Source organism: Paramisgurnus dabryanus, chromosome 2, assembly GCF_030506205.2.
Source record: "Paramisgurnus dabryanus chromosome 2, PD_genome_1.1, whole genome shotgun sequence".
Lineage (NCBI taxonomy): Eukaryota > Metazoa > Chordata > Actinopteri > Cypriniformes > Cobitidae > Paramisgurnus > Paramisgurnus dabryanus.
Window position 1 is genome coordinate 25,120,929 of NC_133338.1, and position 19,512 is coordinate 25,140,440.

General features: G+C 38.2%; 1 protein-coding gene across 9 annotated transcripts; it reads left to right on the forward strand.

The window, feature by feature from the left end:
• Nucleotides 1-733: 733 nt before the first annotated feature.
• Nucleotides 734-18,849, forward strand: mtmr1a (myotubularin related protein 1a). Of its 9 annotated transcripts, none has more exons than XM_065248795.2 (17): nucleotides 734-1,073; nucleotides 1,692-1,794; nucleotides 2,092-2,115; nucleotides 4,968-4,991; nucleotides 5,480-5,558; nucleotides 5,648-5,742; nucleotides 5,827-5,934; nucleotides 7,867-7,968; nucleotides 8,085-8,168; nucleotides 8,268-8,417; nucleotides 8,838-9,026; nucleotides 9,253-9,438; nucleotides 9,612-9,818; nucleotides 16,395-16,487; nucleotides 16,718-16,831; nucleotides 16,954-17,130; nucleotides 17,218-18,849. In XM_065248795.2, the coding sequence occupies exons 1-17, from the start codon at nucleotides 946-948 to the stop codon at nucleotides 17,383-17,385; spliced, it is 2,031 nt and encodes a 676-aa protein (XP_065104867.1). In that variant the 5' UTR covers nucleotides 734-945; the 3' UTR covers nucleotides 17,386-18,849. The 9 variants fall into 9 exon arrangements, with proteins under 9 accessions (XP_065104867.1, XP_065104869.1, XP_065104863.1 ...); XM_065248797.2 differs by having other exon boundaries at nucleotides 5,483-5,558; XM_065248791.1 differs by lacking the exon at nucleotides 4,968-4,991 and adding an exon at nucleotides 5,256-5,327.
• Nucleotides 18,850-19,512: the final 663 nt, after the last annotated feature.

A 19,512-nucleotide genomic window follows, 5' to 3' on the forward strand; every position in this document is an offset into this window, starting at 1 on the left:
CAACTATTTGTTATAATGTATAATCGAGCTCGTCACATGACACTTTAGAGTCACAGTGATGGCACTGTATGACTGATGTATTGATTTCATTTTTTTTCTTATTTAAAGGGATAGTTCACCCAAAAATGAAAAGTCTGTCATCATTTATTTACTCTTATATTGTTACAAACCTGTAAAAATCTCTTTGTTCTGATATTTTAAGGAATGTTTGTAAACAAACCGTTCATGAGCCCCATTCACTTCCATAGTATTCTTTATCCTACAATGGAAGTGAATGGGGCTCATGATCAGTTTGGTAACAAACATTCCTTAAAAATATCTTTCTTCGTGTTCATCAGAATAAATACATTTATATAGGTTTGGAACAATATGAGAGTAAATTATGACAGAATTTTCATTTTTTGGGGAACTGTCCCTTTAAAATATTTATTAACTAAATTAATTCAATTAGTTTCACACTCAAAATTTAGCCTTAACCTCAGGACAAATTTATTGTTTAAAGTTTGTGTTGTGACTCAAGACAAAGCAAACACGTCTTGGGAGAAAACATATTTTTTAAATGTTATTTACAATTCTATAAATTGTGTATGTTATTATTATATAAAATTAGAGTCCCCGAGTGAATTTCTGCCATTTCCAGCCCATACCTGTTTACAGAAACAGTATTGTAGTGATATCTTGAAAGAATGATTGTTACTCAGACTGTAGGATTGTGTTTTGATGCTAGAGGTTGTGATGGGAGGGGGTTTCATCATGGCTGACATCATCAATGAAACAGAGAAACGTTATTTGTCAGCAGCAGCAACAGAAGCGCCACAGGAAGCAGAGAGACGACCACAGACAGACTGCTGCACACATACACGTACGACAGCAATGACTTCCTAAATTCAGATTTCACCAGTACCAAAATACATTAAAAGCGACAGGACTGAACCAGGACAGTGTATGATGGAGAAACAGCCGTACTTGTCTGGACCAGACGGTGCGGTGCCGCCGCCGGTGCCCAGAAAACCGCGAACGCTTGCAACAGGAAACATTGCATCTCGACAGGACAGCGTCGATTCATTAGAGAGGTAAACGTCCATACCTTGTACGGTTTTTTAAATGTATGCGCGTTAAAGTGATGTAAACGCCGTTAATGTGATGAAAACACGCCGGCTAGAACGCGTCCCATATGTCCATTGTTATGAAATTTTGCAGCTTTTAACTCGTTTATTTGTGCTCAGATAAATTACTTTTTAAAGACCGTCTAGTTTACACATCCATTTAAAAAGAAAATAAGTGTTCATCAAATACCTCATAATTTCGAGCATACAGTAGCCTATATTAGCATATGTGTGTCTTCTTAGTAAAATGAGGCACGTTTACTATGTGTCTAACTTTACTATTAAACCATGTTAAAAATAATATCAATTATTAAAGTATTTTCAGCACTTACGGATCAGCCTGCGTATGACGCATTTCCTGACCTCATGCCATCTGTCATCTTTAGCCCACATACAATAAACATCGTGCAGAAGTTATTTACATGTCTTCAGTATGAAGGTCATATCTTAAGCCAGAGAGTAGTTACTTTTTTTATTATTTTTTTTATTGGTATATTGTACCATTACACTATCACTCCCTAACTCTACAATAGTCAAATCAAAATATGTCTGTCCATTGTTTTTATTGTATTTTTTCCTCCACAGCCCTGGATCTCATGTTGAATGGTGCAAACAGCTGATAGCAGCCACTATCTCAAGCCAGATCTCCAGCCCGATGGCTCCAGATGCAGTAAATCGTGAATCCAGGGTAAGATCATGAAGATTGCAGCTTCATTCACTGTCAAGAATGTCATCAAACCCTTGCCAGTAAAGCACATATGAACTTAAACTATTCTCTGTCGAATTGTCTTAACTTCAATATGTCATCTTTAAGCAAAAGATTGTTTGTTTTTATATATATGCTGCATTTTGTTTTCAGAAATGTTTGTTTGACATAGGTCCCTTTATATTCATATTCAAATTATAAATTTGTGGATTTGGCAAAGTTTTGTGGCTTTTGTTTCTCAGACTGGGCCATATGATACATATTGTTTTTGATTGACAGATTGGAAAGAAGATAGATTTCAGGGTAAGGGTGATGCCAGTAGTGTCTTTATTTATGTGCAGGCATTGCATATTGTGTCAGTTTGCTCTAATAAGACTCTTGTCTGCTCTGCTTTAAAGGAAAACACCACCTTTTTTCAATATTTTACTATGTTCTTACCTCAACTTAGACGAATTAATACATACCTATCTTTTTTCAATGCGTGGACTTAATGTTTGTATGGCGCGACGTGAATGTGTTAGCATTTAGTCTAGCCCCATTCATTCCTTAGGATCCAAACAGGGAGGAATTTAGAAGCTACCAAACACTTCCATGTTTTCCCTATTTAAAATGTAACTAAACCCCTAGTTTCCACCCACTGGCAATTAATTGAAAAATGCAAGAAAAGTGGGCAGATCCCAACGGAGATAGAGGGGACGAACTAATCTCGTACCAAGTGTGTGGTGAGATCGTAACAAGGCGTGGAGAACTTGAACCTGCTTAGGTCACGAGGTATTTTTTGGACCAAACATCCAATAGGAAAATTCAACTGCAGTAGCCACCGTTCAACCTGAAGAGGGCAGCACTCAGACGTTTTTACACCATATATTGTAGTATTGAAACACTTTATATCCAAATGTCAAAAAAGTTACTAAAATCAATGAACAGCACAAATAAAGCCCCATTCTTACAGATCATTAACTAAAAAAAGTTGGTTTAGGGTTTAGTTACGCTTTAAAGACTGTTACATGATTTACACGAGTAAGTATGGTGGCACAAACTAAAACGTGGCGATTTTTTTAAGCAGATAAAAAATGAGAACTATATGGTATGGCGGAAGAGAACTTTGACCTCAGGGCGCAGTAATATTACCGGAAGTTTGAGCGAGACGGAGAGTAGTCAGGATTGATGATGTTACTGTGCCGAGGTCGAAGTGCTCTTCCGCCATACAGTATAGTTCTCATTTTTTATCTGCTTAAAAATTGCCACGTTTTATTTTGTGCCACCATATTTACTCATGTAACAGTCTTTAAATAGGGAAAACATGGAAGTGTTTGGTGGCTTCTAAATTCATCCCTGTTTGGATCCTAAGGAATGAATGGGGCTAGGCTAAATGCTAACACATTCACGACGCGCTGAAAAAAATATTTATTCCTATAAATACATATGAAGGTATGTATTTATTCATCTAAGTTGAGGTAAGAACATAGTAAAATATTGAAAAACGAAGGTTGTTTGCCTTTCAAATTGAGGTTTAACCTACGTGCACTCTAAATTCGGCTGGGTTATTTTAAACCCTGGGTAAATATTGGACAGAACACATGTTGGGTTATTAAATAAACATGTGCTGGGTTGTTTTAATGCAATGCTGGGTTGGTTGAATTAACAACAGCCCTACATGTGTTCTGTCCAATATTTACCCAGTATTGGGTCCAAAATAACCCAGCAGAATTTAGAGGGTGTTTATAACAAAAGCAAATATGTTACACCTGTCAATGCAAAGTTTGCTTTATTTTTGTGTGTGTTCAGCATGTTTGACTTAAAGGAATAGTCAATTTTCTTAAAAAAAAATCCAGATAATTTACTCACCACCATGTCATCCAAAATGTTGATGTCTTTCTTTGTTCAGTCGAGAAGAAATTATGTTTTTTGAGGAAAACATTCCAGGATTTTTCTCATTTTAATGGACATTAATGGACCCCAACACTTAACAGTTTTAATGCAGTTTAAAATTGCAGTTTCAAAGGACTCTAAACAATCCCAAACGAGGCATAAGGGTCTTATCTACTGAAACAATTGTCATTTTTGACAAGAAAAATAAAAAATATGCACTTTTAAACCACAACTTTTCGTCTAGGTCGGTCCAGCGCGACCTAACATAAATGCGTAGTGACGTAGGGAGGTCACGTGTTACATATATAAAACGCACATTTGCGGACCTTTGTAAACAATAAACTGACACAAAGACATTAATTAGTATCAGTTGACATACAACAACGTAGGAACGGTCCTCTTTCAAGACGCTTGTAAACACTGGGGCGGAGTTTCGCGTTCGTCCTCTGTGACCTCTTGACGTGATGACGTATTGCGTGTGGTCACGCTGGCGCATAACGACCGGATCTAGACGAGAAATTGTGGTTTAAAAGTGTATATTCGTATTTTATTGTCAAAAATGACAATCATTTTGCTAGATAAGACCCTTATGCCTCGTTTGGGATTGTTTATAGTCCTTTGAAACTCCGTTGAAAAAAACTGTTAAGTGTTGAGTTAAGTATTAAATGTTGGGCTCTATTAAAGTCCATTAAAATGAGAAAAATCCTGCAATGTTTTCCTCAGAAAACATAATTTCTTCTCGACTGAACAAAGAAAGACATCAACATTTTGGATGACATGGTGGTGAGTAAATTATCTGGATTTTTCTTTTAAGAAAATGGACTATTCCTTTAAGAGAAATGCTAAATTGTATTTTGCTTACTATGTCGAGTCTTTTTTGTACATTTATGTTTGGCTTCTGTACATGCCCTATGTTTATGCTTCATCCAGCAGGAAAAGAAAGAAATGAAAAAATTGTCCATATTGATTTCTAACTGTCAGATTAAGGTTATGTGAGCACAAACCACATCAGTTCACCCAACACAAAAGATGTAATGTTAGAGACTGACAGCCTTATTCACTATTCACTGTCATTGTATGAAAAAATACATGCAATATACATGAATGTTGGCTGCGACTGTCAGTCCCTAGCAAACTAAACATTTTTTTGTTTAATTGAAACTAGACATCCATGTAGATAAAAGAATAAGAACTTAATTTTTAGTTTTGGGTGAACTATTCAGTCTACATGTTAATGAAGCTTTTTAACTCCACTTTGTTTGATGCCCATGTGTAATTCCCAGGTATCCAAGAGGCCTAATTTAAAGGTGAGGCTTAAGATTTAGATATCAGAAGAAGCATGTGAAGTACTGTAATCGTATTGGCTTGATCAGCTCAGTGTTGGTTGTGTGTACTCTCTGCCTCCGCAGATTTCACTTCCTGTCTCTGTGTGAGGATATGACCTATCAACTTTAACCACAGCTCTTGGTGCTTTTGCTTCTAGACTCGCTCCACAATACACTCTTTGTGTACAAACTTGTCTTTCTTTCCTTCTTTCTCGTCTGTCTGTTTGTCTTGCTGCTGGTGTTCAGTCTCAAGACTCTGATGAAGAACATGACTATCAGTGTGACAGTCTGAGCTCTGAGCTGCCCTTTCACCCTCCGGCAAGTTTCTCACACTATTTTTGTGCTTCTCTCTTTCAACTCATTCTTGGCATAAATATGCTGTTGTTTGTTACATTCTGCTGTCAACAAGGTTTTTATTGCAGTCATCAATACATAAGCTAAATGAAGTTTGTTGTCTTGTAATTCTGCAGCAGGTATTCAAAGATGTACGAAGGCCTGTGCCTAGTGATGAAGTCCCGTTGGTCCCTGGAGAAACAATCAAAACAACTGGTGTGTCTCATCCTTTCAGATCCTGCTGTGTTGTTGTTGTTTCGATTGTGTTGTGTTACTGGATAACATTTGTTTTCATGTCTTCACAGTTAAAGATGTGATGTACATCTGTCCTTTCACTGGAGCTGTGACAGGCACGCTGACGGTCACAGACTACAAACTCAACTTCATCAGTCTAGAAAGGGTGTGTTGTTGTTTTGTACTGTTTTTTTTCTTCTTCATGTTATTATGCTTGTAATAGTATGTTTATGAATTTGTCTCATTGTAGGAAATTCCTTTCATGCTGGATGTAAACCTCTGTGCCATTAGCAGACTGGAGACTATCAGCGTACAAAGTCATGGAGAAAATACTACTGGCATGGAGATCGTCTGTAAGGTCAGAATAAATACGCCACCCATCCATCCACATTTAGGGCTGGATTTCGGGGCAATACAGCTCAGGGACAGCGTTTACATTTATTACACAGATATTTATTGCTTTAGATGATAATGTGGTGTTAAGGAGCTGTCTTAACTGAAAATAGTTTGCACTTATATCTAAAATATATCAGGGCCATTGTTTTGTCTCAAGATGCATACTACTAGTGTTACTTATTACTTATAATTGGTAACACTTTACTTGAAGGCGTGTTCATAAGACTGACATGACACGTGCTTTGAACATGAAAGAGATTTTATGCACGTTTATGACAACTCTCATTAAGTGTCATTCGTTCAATTATTTCATTTTTAATGCAAAGTTGACATTGTTTGAGATGTCTTTGTTATGACAACTTGACATTACCAAGACAACATAACTGACCACTACAGTATTTACCAGTGATACAAATTGAACTTGTCATTTAAATGTCATTAAGTGTTAATACACTGTAATATAGTTTTATAACAGCGTCTTAAATATTTTTTTACTACAGTGGAAAAAAATATATATAAGTGTTAAAGGAATAGTCTACTCATTTTCAATATTAAAATATGTTATTATACCTTAACTAAGAAGAGTTGATACATCCCTCTATCATCTTAGTGCGTGCACGTAAGCGCTGGGGCGCGCTGCTACACTTCCATAGCATTTAGCTTAGCCCCATTCATTCAATGGTATCAAACAGAGATAAAGTTAGAAGTGACCAAACACATCAACGTTTTTCCTATTTAAGACGAGTATTTAAACGGTGGTACAAAATAAAACGTAGCGCTTTTCTAAGCGGATTTAAAAGAGGAACTATATTGTATGGCGGAACAGCACTTTTGGGAGTACTTCAACTCGCCTGAAAAATCCGCTCCCCTTCTCCCTCTCATAATGGGAGAGGGAGGGTGTTACTACGCCGAGTCGAAGTACTCCCAAAAGTGCTGTTCCGCCATACAATATAGTTCCCCTTTTAAATCCGCTTAGAAAAGCGCTACGTTTTATTCAGCAAACACAAGGACAATAAATAGGGACAAAGTAAGTCACATACACCTGGAAAATAATCACAAGTAAGGGAAAAAGTGACGAGACCCGGGAAATGCGTGGTCAGAATAAACCAATACTAAAACCACGCATCTCCCACATAGAACATATGTACTGTCAGAACCCTGCCATGCTAAACTAGATCTAAATACAAACAAGGATCTGGCAGGATTCTGACACATACATAATATTTTGACGTGTCTGTTGCATTTTGTTAAGATATTTAAAATTATTCGACAAAGTATTAACACTTAATGACATTTAAATGACAGTTTAATGTAATGTTAACCAATAAAGCTAGGTGGTCTCTTAAGTTTGAAAATTATTCTGCTATGTCATGTTTATGACAGATTTATGACATGTTATGATGTATTGGTTTATGTCAAGTTGTCATAACAAATTCAAACAATGTCATCTTTGCATTAAAAATGACATAACTGAACAAATGACACTTAATGACAGTTGTCATAAATGTGCATAAAATCTCCTTCATATTCATGACATGTGTCATGTCAGTCTTATGAACACCCCTTCAAGTAAAGTGTTAACATATAATAATAAAAAAAATAAAAATAAAAACGTTTTTTAATTGCACAGATTGATAATGCATTGATTTTATGAACGAAATTAAACAAAATATACATCTTCCACCATGATCACGCGATATAAGCAAATCACATTTCTTCTTTGATTTCAGTGTATCTATGTTTAGGTTGGACATAGATAATAGTTGCTATCCTATTCAAAATGGTAGACAACTGAAATATAAACTATTTCATAGCTGTAACATGACTTTAACATGACAATCTCAATAGAAATGTGAAGATTCTTTAAAAATACACGCTAGTGATGTCTCAACAGGATATGAGAAGCCTCAGGTTTGCCTATAAAAAGGATGAGCAGAGTAAGCAGGAGATTTTGGAGACTTTGACCAAGTATGCTTTCCCCCTGTCCAATGAACTGGTAAGTCAGGAACCCTTTTAGAATCTTACTGCAGTGATTGGCTGCTAGACTTGTCAATAATTTCAGATTGAGTGCAGTTGGATCAGATAATCAGGTTGTTTGTTTATCTCTCCCAGCCCCTCTTTGCATTCCAATACAAGGAAGAGTTTCCAGTGGATGGATGGAAGGTTTATGATCCGGTGACGGAGTACAAAAGAATGGTGAGACGAAAACATCACATCGTGTACATTACTATTTTGAATTTCACAACAATTTAAAACTGTTATCTCTTTGTTCTCGTTTTATTTTATTTTATGCAGGGTTTGCCAACTGAGAGCTGGACAGTCCGTAAGATCAACAGTAATTATGAAGTGTGTGACACTTATCCTGCCTTACTTGTTACTCCTAAAAGCATTGAAGATGATGAGATCAAACGAGTGGCATCTTTCAGAGCCAAACATCGCATTCCGGTCAGCATCCCTTTATATTCTCCCAAATTATTGTTTAGAAGGATAGTTCACCCAAAAAATTACATTCTATCATCATTTACTCACTCTCATGTTGTTACAAATCTGTATAAATTTCATTGTTCTGATGACCACAAAGGAAGATTTTTTTGAAGATTGTTTGTAACCAAACTGATCATCATGAGCCCCAATCACTTCCGTAGTATTTTGTTTACCTACCATGGAAGTGAATAGGGCTCATGAACGGTTTGGGTAGAAACATTCCTCTAAATGGGGGTGAAGTGATGGTTTTGGGTTACTTCCTTCCTTTTTTGTTGTTGGCCCATTTCATGCCAGTTTGATATCAACAGTCGCCTTTTTCGTTATTCAATATGGTGATGAATTTATTCATACCAAGATTTTGCATCTCCCATTCTCTTTCAGGTCCTCTCCTGGATCCACCCAGAAACTCAGGCTACTATAGTGCGCTGTAGTCAGCCTTTGGTGGGACCCAATGATCGTCGGTGTAAGGAAGATGAGCATTACCTTCAAACCATCATGGATGCCAATGCACAGTCCCATAAACTCACCATATTTGATGCCCGGCAAAACACTGTAGCTGATAATCATAAGGTAATAATATGGCAACCCGTTCAGGCTGCTTTTTAAAGCAGTGCATATTCTCAAAGTTTTATATTTCTGAAAATGATGGAAAACATTCACACATCCGTTTTGCTTTCCACAAATGTAGTTTTGAATTATTGAGCAGCCTGCTACATTGATGTAAAGCTCATTCAATCAGGAAATAAATTGAACCCGTGAATCATCTTTACTTATTTTCTGCTCTTCCACTCCACAGGCTAAAGATGGAGGTTATGAGAATGAGAATTTCTATCTCAACATGGAGCTCAATTTCTTGGAGATCCCAAACATTCATGTGATAAGAGAGTCTCTGCGTAAGCTGAAAGAGGTGGTTTACCCCACCATCGACGATCAACGCTGGCATTCATCCATAGATGCCACACACTGGCTGGAGTACATTCGAGTAAATGACACCTATGATTTTTAGTCCCGTATATATGCGACCCTCAGTCAAATTCAGTTTATTATGTAACAGCACCACTCAGCTTGTCAGTAAATCACAGAGTAAGAGTACTAGATGCTTTTAAAGGTCCTCTCTCACTCGTTCTGTCTGCTTCTCTCTCTCTCGTTCGTTAGATTTTGCTTGCGGGTGCAGTACGGATTGCAGATAAGGTGGAGTCGAATAAGAGCTCTGTGGTGGTTCACTGCAGTGACGGCTGGGACCGTACGGCTCAGCTCACCTCTCTGTCCATGCTGATGCTGGACTCTTACTACAGAACTCTCCGGGGCTTCCAGGTGCTGCTGGAGAAGGAATGGATCAGCTTCGGACACAAATTCGCTTCGGTAAATAACACTTGACTGTTTGCGTCAACATAAATGAACTTTGGGGTGGTAGTATGGGGGTAGAAAACTGAATGTAAGCAATCACAGAGGCAGAGCTGGGACAAGACAGACTAAAATAGAGTGACGCAGGGATGATGTATTTTTGTAGGCCAACCCGGACATGGGTTCCCTCACTAAAAAGCCCATTTGTTTTTCCCATAGAATTTTGGATTATTGCAAAAAATAAGCTCTGTGTTTAACAAAAGTTTATTTTCACAGATGAATACAAAAGTATGCATTTTGAAGTCAGTGGCGGCCGGTGACTTCTTTTTTTGAGGGCGCTCGAAACGAAGTTCGTCACAACATGTATGTAGCTTGTCATGTGTGTGGTTCTTTTTTTCAAAATATGCGTTCTGCGCATTGAGAGATGGTGTGTGCATCACATATCCTGCCAAAATAAGTGCCTGCTGCAGACGCGTCTAAAGGGTTTATGATAAAAGAGACGTTCACGTTTGCCAGATACTCGCATAATCTCATGCGTAATCAGAGTTTAGTGTTAAGGGAGTGTCTTGCGTGTACTTTGTGAACGTCTCTTTCATCATAAACGGTTTTGATGCGTGTGCAGCAGGCACTAATTTTGACAAAACATGTGACGCACACAGGATCTCTCGACACGCAGGACACATATTTTGGATAAGGGAACCACACACATGATACTCCGAACACCTATTTTGAATTTGTGCACCTCTGATGCGTTAACTAAAATATGAAAAGCCAAATTTTGACTTCAAAATTCATAACCGTTGTGTTCATCTGTCAAGACTACTTGACAGGGTACACACCAAAAGATTTTTTTACATCTTATAAGATTTTCATAATGTGATAGACCACAGACATGAAGATAAAAAATCTTAGATTTAACCATTTTTCTCCTAAAGTGTGTGGTGTGTCATGATGTGTCAAAGAGCACACCACACACAAACAGATTTATAACCAGAGTCTCGATTGTGAACATAGGAAATCTCGCAAAATATCGCGAGACTTCAGAATAAGCATGGTGGACGATATGCAGCAAGAAATTTCAATTATAATGTTTGGAATGATTTTCACTGAAAATTCAAGAGAAATTAAAACTGCAAGCAGTGATGGAAGGGCCCTCGCACACATGACACCGCCACGCCGTGGCATAAGAATTAAAGGGAACAGTAGTAAATAGGCATTTAAGCATGTAAACATAGGTGAACCATTTAAAAGTGTATGAGAGTATGAGTTACTACATGTAAATATTGGCACGTAGATGTGTTCAGTCCAGGACTCTTATTGATCATGTAAAATGTAGGGCAGATCTGACTTTGAATAATCAGTGTAAAACATGTTACTTCTTGTTGCCAGCAGGTGGCGCTATGGCCATAAGTGACTATTGGCATGTAGATGTGTTCAGTCCAGGACTCTTGTCAATTATGTAAAGTTTGGGACAGATCAGACATTGCATAATCATTGTAAACATGTCACTTCCTGTTGCCAGCTGGTGGCGCTATAACTATAAGTGACTATTGACATGAAGATGTGTTCAGTTCAGGACTCTTATTAATCATATGAAGTTAGGGAAAGATCGGACATTGCATAATCATTGTAAACATGTCACTTCCTGTTGCCAGCTGGTGGTGCTATAACTATAAGTGACTATTGACATGTAGATGTGTTCACTCCAGGACTCTTATTAATCATGTGAAGTTTGGGACAGATCAGACATTGGATAATCATTGTAAACATGTCACTTCCTGTTGCCAGCTGGTGGCGCTATAACTATAAGTGACTATTGACATGAAGATGTGTTCAGTTCAGGACTCTTATTAATCATATGAAGTTAGGGAAAGATCGGACATTGCATAATCATTGTAAACATGTCACTTCCTGTTGCCAGCTGGTGGCGCTATAACTATAAGTGACTATTGACATGTAGATGTGTTCACTCCAGGACTCTTATTAATCATGTGAAGTTTGGGACAGATCAGACATTGGATAATCATTGTAAACATGTCACTTCCTGTTGCCAGCTGGTGGCGCTATAACTATAAGTGACTATTGACATGTAGATGTGTTCACTCCAGGACTCTTATTAATCATGTGAAGTTTGGGACAGATCAGACATTGGATAATCATTGTAAACATGTCACTTCCTGTTGCCAGCTGGTGGCGCTATAACTATAAGTGACTATTGACATGAAGATGTGTTCAGTTCAGGACTCTTATTAATCATATGAAGTTAGGGAAAGATCGGACATTGCATAATCATTGTAAACATGTCACTTCCTGTTGCCAGCTGGTGGCGCTATAACTATAAGTGACTATTGACATGAAGATGTGTTCAGTTCAGGACTCTTATTAATCATATGAAGTTAGGGAAAGATCGGACATTGCATAATCAGTGTAAACATGTCACTTCCTGTTGCCAGCTGGTGGCGCTATAACTATAAGTGACTATTGACATGAAGATGTGTTCAGTTCAGGACTCTTATTAATCATATGAAGTTAGGGAAAGATCGGACATTGCATAATCAGTGTAAACATGTCACTTCCTGTTGCCAGCTGGTGGCGCTATGACCATAAGTGACTATTGACATGTAGATGTGTTAAGTCCAGGACTCTTATTAATCATATGAAGTTAGGGAAAGATCGGACATTGCATAATCAGTGTAAACATGTCACTTCCTGTTGCCAGCTGGTGGCGCTATAACCATAAGTGACTATTGACATGTAGATGTGTTCAGTCCAGGACTCTTATTAATCATGTGAAGTTAGGGAAAGATCGGACATTGCATAATCAGTGTAAACATGTCATTCCTGTTGCCAGCTGGTGGCGCTATAACCATAAGTGACTATTGACATGTAGATGTGTTCAGTCCAGGACTCTTATTAATCATGTGAAGTTTGGGACAGATCAGACATTGCATAATCAGTGTAAACATGTCACTTCCTGTTGCCAGCTGGTGGCGCTATAACCATAAGTGACTATTGACATGTAGATGTGTTCAAGTCCAGGACTCTTATTAATCATGTGAAGTTTGGGACAGATCGGACATTGCATAATCAGTGTAAACATGTCACTTCCTGTTGCCAGCTGGTGGCGCTATAACCATAAGTGACTATTGACATGTAGATGTGTTCAGGTCAGGACTCTTAGCAATCATGTGAAGTTTGGGACAGATCGGACACTGTATGCCTGAGTTCCAGCAACCTGTTTCATAGCGAAACATCCAACTTTGTCGGGCCAGAACCGACACAAATTTTAATATAGAATCAAATCCTTCGCAATTTAGCATCACAAAGGCCTTAAGATGAGACTCGCCAAATATGATGATGATCCGACGAAAACTGTAGGAGGAGTTAGTTAAAGTATGACTGCTGGAAATGAGAAAAACTGAGCCAAAATCTGAGAAATAATTCAAAATAGCTGACTTCCTGTTTGGTGTAGGGCGTTGCTCCAAGATACTTTTTTGTAGGGCTTGTAATAATACATGAGTATACCGAAATTCGTACATGTAAGTTAAACACAGTCCAAGGGCTGCTGCATTGAATATTTGAAAGTGGCGCTAAAACATGTTCCTTCAGGTTGCCAGCTGGTGGCGCTATGGCTATAAATGAAAATTGTTATGTAGATGTGTTCAGGTCAGGACTCTTAGCAATCATGTGAAATTTGGGACAGATCGGACATTGTATGCATGAGTTCCAGCAACTTCCTGTTTCATTGGAAAACATCAAACTTTGTCGGGCCAGAACCGACACAAATTTTTACGTAGAGTCAAATCCTTCGCAATTTAGCATCACAAAGGCCTTAAGATGACACTCCCCAAATATGAAGATGATCCGACGAAAACTGTAGGAGGAGTTAGTTAAAGTATGACGCCTGGAAATGACAAAAACTGCGCCCAAATCACAAAAATAACTCAGAATAGCTGACTTCCTGTTTGGTTTACGGCTTCGCTCCAAGAGACTTTTTTGTAGGTCTTGTCATGCTACAGAAGCGTACCGAATTTCGTAATTGTACGTTAAACACAGTCCGAGGGCTGCTTCGTTGAAAATTTGTAGGTGGCGCTATAGAGCCGTTTTCCCACGCCTAATTCCAAAGCCTACACCACATGTAAATTTTCATCACTCTTGACATCCGTGCAAAATTTCATGAGTTTTTGAGTATGTTTAGGCCCTCTAAAGTCCCGCTGAAGTCGGAGAAAAATAATAATAATAATAACTCCTTGAAGAACAATAGGGTCCTCACACCCCGGTGTGCTCGGGCCCTAAAAAATAAGGGTTTGGATGAAGTTGTGGAGACGGCAGGAACATGGTCTGTACAAGTTCACTTTGCATCAACTTTACTTTGTGCTGCACCATGACTGCTTTCGTCTACCATCATCTCGCATTCTAATTGGATATTGTTTCGTTTCACGTGATAATCTCAAGAGAGTGAGCGCGTTTGTCCTCGGGGTTCCCCCACACATCAGGAGTTCTGATCGTAAATATTAAACATGTTTAATATTTACGATTTGCGATCGGGTACGGCTCCAACGTTCTTCCGATCAGGTTCGGACACTCTTAAAACACCAAACAAAATGTGAAAATCTGATAAGATAATCTGTAGAACCATCAAGATAATCGCGACATAGCTAGGATTGGCGAAAGGGGGAAAATCGGACCAAAATTAGCCCAATTATTTTTTGGTTTGTGTACCCAGCAGAAGTCATGGCTCTCCAACCCTGTTTCTGGAGGGCAGCTGTCCTTCAGATTTCAGCAACAACCCCAATCAAACACACCTGAACCTGTTAATCAAGTTGTTTAGGGCTACCTAAAAGTTAGAGGCAGGTGTTAGAGTGAGTTGGTACTAAAATATGCCTGACAAGTGCCCTCCGGGAAAACATTGGAGACCTATGGTGCTTTGTTAAACACAGAGCTTTTTTTGCAATAATCTAAAAGTCTATAGAAAAAATGTAACGTCTTTTAGTGAGGGAACCCATGTCCCGCTAACCTCCGGGGTTGGTTTACAAAAATTCTTCATCCCTGCGGCACTCTATAGAATAATCATTAAAGGATTAGTCCCTTTTTTTAAAAAAAAAATACCATGTCATCCAAAATGTTGATGTCTTTCTTTGTTCAGTCGAGAAGAAATTATGTTTTTTGAGGATTTTTCTCATTTTAATGGACTTTAATGGATCCCAACACTTAACAGTTTTAATGCAGTTTAAAATTGCAGTTTCAAAGGACTCTTAAGCCGAAAGTATACTCGGGACGTCCGCGTATGCGCGCCGTCCGCATGACGTCATTTTCGTCATCAGGAGGGTCCGCGGCCGGCCGCGCGGACCGTCCGCGTGCAGCCCAAAATTTGAGACCGCGCGGACAGTGCGCGTACAGTCCGCGTACGACAGCGCATGCGCATGAAAATATTTAGACAGGACACTCCACTATAAACAATTATACAAAGGAAATAGACAGCATTTGCACACACACTATCGTTTTTCTTCTTTAACTTTTACTTCTTCCAAGAACAGAAAGCTCTGGAGCATGTTTGTTTGATTCCTGTTCTTTGTTGTCTTGTTGTTTGTTCTAAACTGTGTTTGCAATGGTGGATCAGTTACTTTTCTTCACCTATCCTAATGTTATAATGTACTGTAAATGTCTCCAAATCAGTGCTGCCCTGACAGCCTGTTAGACTAATAATTTGAATAAGAAATCATATGTATTGCGTATAGTGTCGAACGCGGCCATCCGCGTGTAGCCGCGAGGACTATACCCGGAAAGCTGCGCGGACGCGTGCGCGCGCGAGCCGGACGCGGACGCGGAAAAAAAGTATACCCGGGCCTTTAGCGATCCCAAACGAGGCCTAAGGGTCTTATCTAGCGAAACGATTGTCATTTCTGGCAAGAAAAATAAAAAATATACACTTTTTAAACCACAACTTCTCGTCTTCCTCCCGCTGTGTGACGTCGAGCCAGCACGACCTCACGGAATTGTGTAATGACGTTAAAAGGTTACGTTTTACATATATGAAACGCACATTTGCGGACCATTTTAAACAATAAACTGACGCAAAGACATTAATTAGTATCATTCCACATACAACAACGTCGAAACGGTCCTCTTTCTCCACACTTGTAAACACTGGGGCGTAGTTTCGCATACGTCATCCGTGACCTCTTGACGTCATGACATATTGCGTGAGGTCGCGCTGGCTCGTCACACAGCCGGAGGATGACGAGTTGTTGTTTAAAAAGTGCATATTTTTTATTTTTTAACCTCATTAGAGATTGTTTAGAGTCCTTTGAAACTTCAAATTTAAACTGCATTAAAACTAATACGTTTTGGGGTCCATTAAAATCCATTAAAATTAGAAAATCCTGGAATGTTTTTCTGAAAAAACATAATTTCTTCTCGACTGAACAAAGAAAGACATCAACATTTTGGACGACATGGTGGTGAGTAAATATCTGGATTTTTTAAGAAAATTGACTAATCCTTTAAGAAACGGTATACAATTTTTCTTACAAAGTTATTTTCTTTTAAAAAGCATTATATTTAATTACTAACTCCTACCTCTCATAATTCCAGCGTGTCGGTCATGGAGATGAAAATCATGCAAACTCTGAGCGTTCCCCTCTGTTTGTGCAGTTTATTGACTGTGTTTGGCAAATAATGAGACAGGTGAGCTAACTTATGTCATCTGTTTATCCTTTATTGTTGTCTAGACAATGCACATTTATAATAACAACAGTACAATGTTAATGATGGAGTTGTCTGTATGGCATCATAAAGTGTTGCTTGTTTGTAATTTTCTGAATAATTCTGGAATGTTGTATTGTGGAAATTACTTCTGGTGAACGAACAAACAAATGATTCACATCACTGATGTGTTGTGGTTGCCTTTATTTCAGTTTTCCTCTGCCTTTGAATTCAATGAGCTCTTCCTCATCACCATTCTGGACCACCTCTACAGCTGCCTGTTTGGTACATTTCTCTACAATAGTGAACAGGAGAGAGTAGAAAAGGTATGTGTCATTTTGTTAATGAGTCAGATAGGTCAAATTTATGTTAATATAAAAAATATGTGTTCTTCACCTTTCTTTCTTTCTTTCTTTCATCTTCTCTCTTTCACTTTTACTCGATTCAGGAAGTGAACCGCAAGACGGTGTCTCTGTGGTCTTACATCAATAGTCAGCCAGAAGACTTTACTAACCCATTTTATGTGGACTATGAAAACCACGTGCTATACCCTTCAGTAAGTCTAAGGCATTTGGAGCTGTGGGTTGGATATTACGTGCGCTGGAACCCCCGCATGAGATCACAGGTGCAAAACATCAAAAGAGCTGTAATGTGTGATTTTACAATCACCTCCCAGAGTTAAATTGAAATGCTGTCTGTGTTCATTCTTTAGGTGCCTGTACACCAGAATCTAAAGGAGCTGTTGTATTTGCGTACGGAGCTTCAGAAGAGGGTAGATGAACTTCAAAAAGAAGTATCTTCATCAAACTCAGCCTCCTCTTCATCAGATCATGCATATTCTCCCTCACATGGCGGAACGCCCCTACACACCACTGCTTAAAATACATAAAAGGTCAAATCACTGGTAATGTGACATCTATATGTTCATTTATTTTTTACTGAATAATGGATAGGGCAGAATGTAGAAAGGCCCAGCACTTAAACACTCAGGCAAAAACTTGCATGAATACAAAAGTGGACAGTCTTCCACAGAATAGTTTGTGTATTTACAGTTTTTATAGGCATACTATTGAACAGATCATCATTTTAATTTAAGTTATAAAATAGCCCAATTTTTAGCATGTTAAATTTCCCTATATGTTTTTTTCTTAATAATTTATAAGAATGTAGCTCAAGTAATATGTGTTTTTTTTTTCACTTTTACAGTATTTTTATCATTTGATTGTTTCTGTGCCAATCCAGTATGACTTTTTATATTTTTTACACTAGTTTTATTTATAAAATCTTCTTGTAAGAAGAGTATAACTTGTGTTCATGTTTAAGGTAGAATAAATGAAGTAGGATAGTTGTTTAAAGATTATTTTGTGATAGAGAATGATGATTGGGTCAGGAGGAAATACTGCTGTTACTGCCATTTTTGAGTCATAAGCACTTGTTAGTATAAAGATTGAAGCCTAATGTTGCATACTGTACTACTGACATTTATGTTTACATTCACTGTAATGGAGGGCAAGCGGGTTTGGAGAATGCACTGTAAAGTAAAAGAGGAAGAATCAGAACCGTACTCCCTCTGTTGATCATGTATGTTTGTTTTATATTTAAAATCTGTAAAAAATAATAATTATGCTTGATCTTTGAGTTAACACAAAGTATTTCTGAGGAACTTTTTCATATTGAGCAAGAATCCTTTACAATCTGCAGTTAAAGGGACCCTTGGTGTTTTCAGCAATATTAAAGTTTCAGCTCAGATCTTAAATTATACGATGTTGAACATTTGTGTATGCGATGAAAGACATGCTGTTTTGTGTGTGTTTCTTTAAATGCGAAGAAAGCTTCTGTTCCCATCCCCGAATGCAAATTAGGGGGTAGAGCGCTTACACATGTGCTTTGGACTACATCAAAACATGTGTCTCTGGCAGAAAGTTGAATTACGTGCTCATAAGGCGGAGTCTGTGAACGATTATGGTTGGGGCGTAATTAATTTGATATCACACACACACATGTGTGACTATTGCTGTTTAAAGGAGATTACACAAAGAAAATAAGATGGATTTGTATAATTACAGAATGTTTCTGCACACACACACTGGAGACTCATTTTATTTAAAAGTGCATTTTCTGGGTTGGGGGCTTTAAGGGTTGCCAACTTTCTGTACTTCCACTTAGAATTATTTAATGAAGGGTTTTTTTACTTTACAAGTGAGCAACAATTCAGATCATTTTAACAAGTCAGGCTATGCACCTTAAAGGGATGTTCACCCAAAAATTCTGTCATCATTTACTTACCCTCATGTTGTTATAAACCTCTATGAATTTCTTTGTTCTGATGAACACAGGGGAAGATATTTTGAGAAATGTTTGTAACCAAACCGTTCGTGGATCACATTCACTTCCATAGTAGAAATAAAGAATACTATGGAAGTAAATGGGGTCCACGAAGGGTTTGGTTACAAACATTTCTTAAAATATATTCCTGTGTGTTCATCAGAACACCAACATTTTTACAGGTTTGTAACAACATGAGAGTGAGCAAACGATGACAGAATTTTCATTTTTGGTTGAACTATCCCTTTAAGAGGCCAACTGTCAGTCTTACAGTTTTAAAGGACAAGTTCGATATTTTAGACTTAAAGCCCTGTTTTCAGATTGTTTATGAAGAAATAGAACGGTTTTGACTGAAATTTGGACATATGATGCTGTCCCGAGAATTTTCGGGTGTTTGTTGTTTCACCTCCCACCTCTACAATGGGTCTATAGGTGCACTGGGACAATCCTTCCTAAAATGCATTAAACTTTCGTTTACAAAGATGTGAAACTCACCGAGTGATCAGGGGTGTTCGCTGATATGCTCACACAAAAATCGCTGCAAAAGATGCTTTCCAACAAGTGTTTTAGCATTCGTTGTAAACTTGTGGACCTATTTTTCCAAACGCCTCACACCCGTATATTTTTCCGTTGAGAGCTTGAATAATAGACAATCCAGCCCAGTTGGTGCCGATAATCCGCC